The sequence below is a fragment of the Priapulus caudatus genome, unplaced genomic scaffold, assembly GCF_000485595.1.
Source record: "Priapulus caudatus unplaced genomic scaffold, Priapulus_caudatus-5.0.1 Scaffold1011, whole genome shotgun sequence".
Lineage (NCBI taxonomy): Eukaryota > Metazoa > Priapulida > Priapulimorpha > Priapulimorphida > Priapulidae > Priapulus > Priapulus caudatus.
In genome coordinates, this window is record NW_014578072.1 from 67223 (window position 1) to 74711 (window position 7489).

The 7489-nt window shown below is 44.3% G+C and overlaps 1 protein-coding gene across 1 annotated transcript in view; it reads left to right on the forward strand.

The window, feature by feature from the left end:
- The first annotated feature begins 501 nt into the window (after nucleotides 1–501).
- The window catches only part of LOC106814947 (alpha-2-macroglobulin-like), a 15214-nt gene continuing 8226 nt past the window's right edge, over nucleotides 502–7489 (forward strand). Inside the window, exons 1-16 of the mRNA XM_014819341.1 lie at nucleotides 502–783; nucleotides 1187–1371; nucleotides 2097–2285; nucleotides 2577–2629; nucleotides 2903–2975; nucleotides 3175–3288; nucleotides 3416–3503; nucleotides 3655–3781; nucleotides 4020–4149; nucleotides 4285–4391; nucleotides 4575–4727; nucleotides 4863–5045; nucleotides 5189–5300; nucleotides 5423–5619; nucleotides 5808–5957; nucleotides 6479–6578. Of these exons, the coding sequence (XP_014674827.1) occupies nucleotides 650–783; nucleotides 1187–1371; nucleotides 2097–2285; nucleotides 2577–2629; nucleotides 2903–2975; nucleotides 3175–3288; nucleotides 3416–3503; nucleotides 3655–3781; nucleotides 4020–4149; nucleotides 4285–4391; nucleotides 4575–4727; nucleotides 4863–5045; nucleotides 5189–5300; nucleotides 5423–5619; nucleotides 5808–5957; nucleotides 6479–6578 (2095 nt within the window). The 5' untranslated portion in view covers nucleotides 502–649. The remainder of the gene's footprint in view (nucleotides 784–1186; nucleotides 1372–2096; nucleotides 2286–2576; nucleotides 2630–2902; nucleotides 2976–3174; nucleotides 3289–3415; nucleotides 3504–3654; nucleotides 3782–4019; nucleotides 4150–4284; nucleotides 4392–4574; nucleotides 4728–4862; nucleotides 5046–5188; nucleotides 5301–5422; nucleotides 5620–5807; nucleotides 5958–6478; nucleotides 6579–7489) is intronic.

Sequence of the window (7489 nt, forward strand, 5' to 3'; positions counted from 1 at the left end):
GTTCGGCTGCAAGTTCTCTCGTTAATATCCGGGACCTGTAAACTGCCAACGCTGTTTATACAGGGCCGTACGCTGAGAAAATTCCCAGGGGTGCAGTGGCGGATCCAGGATTTCAAGGAGGGCGTGAGAAACAGGTGGGGGTCTGGAGGTTTTCTTCCACAGAAAATGTTGACAATGTATATCGCAGGAGATGGTATTTGAGGCACGTTTGAGTTCATGCACAGCCTTCATTCTGACTACAACAATTCTCTTTTAGTAGAATAATTTTTTTTTTAATTTTGCTTTAAAATTTAGGGCTGCCCCCTTGCCCCCTCCCCCCGCAGGCTACGGCCCTCATATAAGAGACATGCTGCCATCTGCTATCTCACCTGAAGTGACAGCCAAGGAAATGACTACGACGTAGAGAGAGCATACATCACGCACAGTGAAAGCGGCAGTGACTGAATATATACAAAAAATACAGAAATTACTTGCAGAACCGGATCTTGGATCGACAGGCTCTATATATATGACCTGTCGACGCCTGCTGCCTCAGTCGACGTGATCGCGAAGAGCAGTAGACCATTGCAGCATCACAGAACAGCAAACACAGAAGAGAGCAGCCCGCACAGATATAGTAGGAGAGAAGTATATCTATATACATATAATAATGCGCGGGTGTTTAGCTAGGGCGATGGCCCTTGCGGCATTAGTGGCTTGGGTCGGTGCAGAGCTTAATGACTACAGACCGGCCATCTCTATGTGTCAGCCGTCATCGTCCGACCCTAGGAAGGAGGTGTTGTGGTGAGTTAGCATGGGCAGGGTGGGTGCAGTAAACAGAATGTGGAGAGCGCGAGCGGATCTTATCATATGGGAAACATTAATGCGCTCATTCTCTTCACATAATAGTTCTCGAATTTGATCTTGCGTACAAAATACAAACTGTAGCTGGAATTTATCTAGATGCATTTGTCCCGGGAAATCCACCAGAAACTATGATATACCGTGCCACATTCCTTCTGCCACGAGGGTCAACATTCCGTGTGACGTATAATTTCTGCGAAAATAGGCACGGTCGGTATAGTCGGTGCACGCGTGCCAATATGCCACGGTGCCACTACCCAATATGTCGATAAAAGAGCGCGCTCTTTTATCGACATATTGGGTAGTCCGTAAACTGACCACTGACCGTGGTTTCTTCTCGCAGTAACTTCATCCTGGTGGCGCCACAGTACATGAGCATCGGACAGGCGGAGCAGATATGTATGGACTTCATCAAGGCCGACTTCCAGTTGCCTCCCGTCAACATCAGCATCCTATTGAAGCGCACGAATGACGTCACAGTACCAGATGTCATCGCATCGACGCACCTGTACAATCAGGATGTGAATGGTAATTAAGTCATCTAAACAGACGCGTGGCTGCCAACTATTAATGTTCTCTCCGCACGCTGTTTATTTGTCGGTTAGAATATAGGAAACTAGAGCACTCGGAGAGCACAGACCTCCGCCAAGGCAGCTGAATTCTCTCAATGTGAAATTTTTTATTAATTAATTAAGTGGAAAAATTAATTAATTAATTAAATAATTAATTGGATCCGGATTAGTGCGAGCGTGAAGGTGGGGGAAGACTGTGGTTGCCCCTTAGCCTGTGGTTGCGTGTTTGTAAGTCTATAGCCAGCGCACCTAGCGGAAGTGAACTGAAACGTGCATGTTAACAAACCCACAAACCCACATCCACACAAACCAACACTCAAACACACGCCGGTGAAAACATAACCCTCGCCAAGCCCCTGGCGGAGATAAATATAAACAACTAGAAATAAGGAAATTCAAGACTGCCTATAATTAGCATCATCTTATTATTATAAATAATGCATATACTTAGGTTGGTACATCGATTGGAAAAATCTAACAACATTTACAGTTGATGTTCATGTTTCACTGGTGCACATAGAAATTAGGAAGGCATGTAATTTACGCTATCTAAACAGTGAAATCAACGCATGTTAGCATAAAACCTGTGATTGCAGAACCCCAACGGCGCAAAATGCAGAAGTCAGCCCACGAGTTATACATCTGATATAAGCTAATTAAGTAATCTCTGATATTTTACAGGCGCCAGTCTGTGCGCCGATCTGTCCATCCCTGACACGAGCGAGACTACTGCTTACCTGCTGTTCAGAGCAGACGAAATGACGTACTTCCACGTGGCCGACCAGAAGCAAGTATTCCTGAGGCGACCATTCGTTAAACCGGTAACATTCATCGAACCAGACAAGCCTGTCTACAAACCGGGTCAAAAAGGTAAGAAAGAGCCTAGCTGTTTATCTCGCTATGACCAATGCAGCGTGTATGGCAAACACCAGCGTATGTTCACGGACGATGAATCCAGCATTTCAGAAAATACACGCGATTACATATTGGTTTCACTAAGGTCACGTGCTGATGACGAAAGATCGATGTAATAAAGTGATTAAAGTGATCAACCTTTCTTAATAACGATCTACGTCTGCCGTCACCAAACGTAATTCTATAGGAAATACTGAAGAGAAACAAATCGACAGCAATAATAGAAACATACATTATTATTTTCAGTGCAATTCCGTATTCTCAGCTTATCATCTGACTTGAAGCCCATAAGTGAACCGGTAAGCAATTGTCCTAGAGCATGCCTTAAATGGTGAATCAGTGTAATTAAACGTCGTTTGATGCAACCTTTGTAAAAATGTGCACTGCTCGATATCACCCAATAATATTGCTTTGTTTGTTCGCCGTTAAACTTATTAGTATTTAAACGCGCCACAGTTGTTGAGGTGGCTGCTGTCGTCGTCATTGTCGCCCATGAGTGTACTAGTGTGGACGAGTATGCGAATTCACGGCTTATTGTTCTAATGTTTACACATGACTGCATGTTTTGACAGATAAGCAAGGTATGGATCAAGAACCCTTCTGGCACGCGAATTGCACAGTGGCTTGACGTCGTAACAGATGGAGGTATATATGATTTATAAAACAGACAGCTAACTCTACTTAAAACAATAAAGACAATACTTTCCGTGAATTTCCTCAAAGTAAATAATTCGTTGTAAACCATATTGCGTTTAGAAACTGATGATAGCAGAAGTATGGACTGCTAGGAGGCTGTGAATGCGAATTCTGCTTTTGTATTAACAGCTGTTGTCTATCATTGTAGGCATGACCAGTCTAGATTTGGATCTATCGAAAGAGCCGCCGCTAGGAACCTGGGAGATCGTAGTCACCACCGAGGATGGTGTGACGAAGAAGAAATTCCAGGTGTTAGAATATGGTGAGTAGGTTATGCTAATAACAATAGGGAAATTCAATTACGTGGTTTTTTCGCTTTGCAAATACCGTTCGACCATCCGTACGTTTGTTTGTTCATTTCTAATCGACATTTTTTTATTTCCATGCAGTTCTCCCAAAGTACGATGTCACCGTTGCATTCCCGTCAAAGAAGATTCCGAGAACAGTGACGCGGGTGTCCGCCACCGTCTGTGCAAGGTATAAACTCATGCTCTCACTCCTGCAAGCTATGCGCATGACATTATCAGGGTTACAAAATGTTCACTTTGATCACTAATTCAAAGTTGTATGGAAATACACACCATGAGACGTACTGGATACTAACTAGCTGACTTGGTGTGCTCCTCAGGTATACCTATGGGAAAGCAGTAGAAGGCGAAGCGGTTCTGAGCGTTTGTCTACGCCCTGACGACAAACAACTTGGTTACAGCACCGGTGGCGTTGAACCGCCATGCGTAGATGCGCGTCCACTCGACGTAAGTAATATCGTTGATCGCAGCGTGTGATGATAATACTAATAAGATAGTGAAATAATACTATTGTGTATATACATACACACACATACAAATTTCAGATATCTACACAAATAAAATCTGAATATCTTATAATATTCATTGTAATAATGTAAGCGGTCACGGCCTAACAGAGTCTATGAACCTGAACTCACAGAAGGTTTGCGTCGAATTTCAATGCTTGCTTGGATTTCCTTCTCAGTTGCAAGACGGATGCCGGGAATTTGACGTGGACATATCAGAGTTGCCCATCGAGGACAGGGAGTATTCCTCCGGACGCTGGTATAATGCACAGCTGACGTTCAGCGCCAACGTTACCGAGCTTGACACAGGTTTGTCCCTGCTGCCACTCACACACAGTAGTCTATTCACATGTCAAATGTTATGTGTAAAGCTAAATAATAAAGCAGATGGTTTACGAGGTCGTGTTTATGGCATGGTAAATAATTGATGTTGTATCTCTCCAGATGTAACTCTGACTGGAGAGGAAAGCGCATCGCTGGTCGTAGATCGACTGAACCTGCAAATTCGCGGTAGAGACTATTTCAGAGGATCGATACCTTACGTTGCAGAGGTAATGCCACTTCTCTTCCATTACAATATACTCATCGCAATATCTCGCAATATAAAACGTACGCATTTTTTATTTGCCTAATATCAGTGTGCAATATTGCATTTCATTTTGACATTTTACCATTCCTGCACACTCGTCACCATCTTGTCAGGAATTTGAAATAACCTCCGCAACAACTTACAGGTAGTGGCAACTCGAGCTGATGGCAAACCAGCTGCAGGTATCCGAATTGAACTAAGCGGTAATCAGCATAAGCATGTGTCGCTCACTGCTGCCAACGGAATCGCCACCTTTACTGTCGAAATCGGAAAAGAACTAGAAAGCATTTATCTTGCGGTGAGTGACTTTTCTTATTGACACGAATGATATTTATAACATGTCGCGGTTACATAACTTCTTGTTATGTCGTAACGCTTCATGTATGTGAGTGCACACGCATGTGTCAGCATAAACATTCTTCACTCTGAACAGGCAAGAACTCTCGATAAAATACAAGCATTCCAAACAACCAAGAGGGTGCAAGGATGGTTCTCCACGTCAGAGCAGTTCCTACAGATTGAGGCGGCCACGGCTGTGATGCGCTGCGGAGAGATGGGGAGTGTCAGGATCACATACACGGTCAACAAACCCGGAACACGTCAGTTCTACTACAAGGTATCCACACAAGCCTTAACAATCAGAGCATTTGTTAGGGTTATCACAAGCTAGAACTATTAGTCGCATTCGAAACATAATCTATTATACGCCAAACGGCCCGGTTATCATACCCTGGTGACATGTTCATTCTCCAACTGCAGGTCGGCGCAAATAACAAAATCATAGATGTGGGAACGACAGAACAAACTCTTACTGCATTGCAGTATGCGTCAACGCAAGCAGCAGATGACAGAAAAACATCGAACTTGTTTGGTAATATTCATTGATTGGCGTACAGTGTCACTGTGTCATATCACGTGTTCTAATGTTATTACTTGTCACTTATTGTTGGGGAAAATAATGACACTTTGGTCTTTCTGTCGTTCGTTTGGCAGTATTACTGAAAAACGCCCAGATCGGTGAATCCCGAGGCGTTGCAAGCTTCAATCTGGAGTTCAACGTCACTCACGAGATGGCGCCACAGATTAAACTGCTCGTCTTCCACGTAGTCCAAGGCAGCGGCAACGATGCCACGAAGGAGATAATTGCCGACAGCAGAGAAATAGACGTAGAGAAATGCCTCCGCAACAAGGTAGGCAGATGCGCATCTCCAATAAATAATCCACGTGCTAAATATGACTCGTTGAAATATTTCCACAATACGTTATGAAGCATTAGATTGAATTCTCCACCAGGCGACGTTAATGCGCACGCGTGGGCATCACGATGTCCCAGCAGTACGCCACGTGCAGCACGTTGTCATGACGATTATTTGTGCAGGTGTCGATCAGCTTCGCAGAGCGAGAGCAGACTCCAGGTTCGGAAGCTACGCTGCAGATACGAGCCAGCCCACGCTCCCTCTGTGCCGTCGGTGTCGTCGACAAGAGCGTTACACTGCTGGCAGACAGCAACCCTATTACACCAGCTACGGTAAGACCGCCAGAGGTGGCAACGTGTGGATGAGTAGAAGTCTACGAAGCAGAAACAACGTGCTGCGTCCATACGTGTATATGCGCGCGCGTGCGTGCTTGTGTACGTGTGGTTATTTTTTTACTTACGAGCCGATATCTCAGAGGGGTGAGAAATGAGACGAAGGTGCTGAATTTTTAAACTGACATTCATGCTCGACCGTCATATTTTCTTCATTTTGTCCATTGCACCCCATGCGTTGGCTATCCTTATGAATGTCCAACTCTGTACTTTCCAGATAATCACCCACATATTTAAAACTCTGTACCATCCCTACTTCATCCCCTTTCACCAGTTTAGTGTCAGAGATATCCTCCTGGTTGAACGCCATGAATTTAGTTTTTCTTGCATTGAGACGGATCCCTACTACAGCAGAAGACTCCTACAATCAGTGAAGAAGTTCGTGAGCCTCTTGTATTTCATTTAGTATAATAAATAAAACTTGATATAGCAAATGCACGTTCACTTACCCTGCTTTTCAGGTATTCGCAAAACTGAAAGAGGGCATTCAATCTTACAATACCTACTATAGCTTCGAGGAATACTGCACAAGTAAGCACGGAGAACCGGGACCGGTAAAACGTAAGTTCTTGTATTTTTGATATCTCTAAATTCTTATCTCTTAGGACTAGGTGTCTGCTAGTAAGAGACTAGAGGCATATTCTCTCTCCCCCCCTCTCTCTCTCTCTCTCTCTCCCTCTCTCTTGCGTGCGTTTGTGTGTGCTAGTGTGTGTGTGTGTGTGTGTGTGTGTGTGTGTGTGTGTGTGTGTGTGTGTGTGTGTGTGTGTGTGTGTGTGCGTCTGCGTACGTGCGTGCGCCAACCTGCCTTTGCACTTGAGCTTACATGCGCAATATGTAACAAACTTGTCGCTCTGCCAATAGCTTTTCTGGCGCATGCAATCCAAAGCTATCCGGTGACAAGTGTTACGCTTGTGTGATGCGTTTATAATTCATTACCTTCCTCATCGATACGGATTTTCTCATCTATTATTTCGTAGCAGTTCGCTATGTGTGTATTGTGTTAATATTGCTATTGTGAGCACGTGTTACACGGTGCTACATCTCTCATCCGCACCACTTATCATTTGCTTCTCGTCCCACACCCCTCCCCCCCCGTAGCCCTGCCAATAACTACACTTGTTTTTAAACTCGTTCATTTGTTAAGAATATTTTTTCTCTGCTATTAAAATTAACGCTTAGTTCGTTTTCTCTGGCTGTAATGAGTTTGAAGGCTCGCTCGTATCGCAACTATACTAATTACCAGAGTAATTAGATGGACTGTGAACGCTTGTTCGCGCACATTGTAATTAAACTTATTCAACAATTACTACGTCTGGTCTCTTCTTTAGTCTCAAGCCAATGGATGTTGCTGATGATGGAACGATATGCCACACACACACGCTCACACGCACACACACACACACGCTCACACACACGCGCGCACACACACACACACACACACACACACACACACACACACACACACACACACA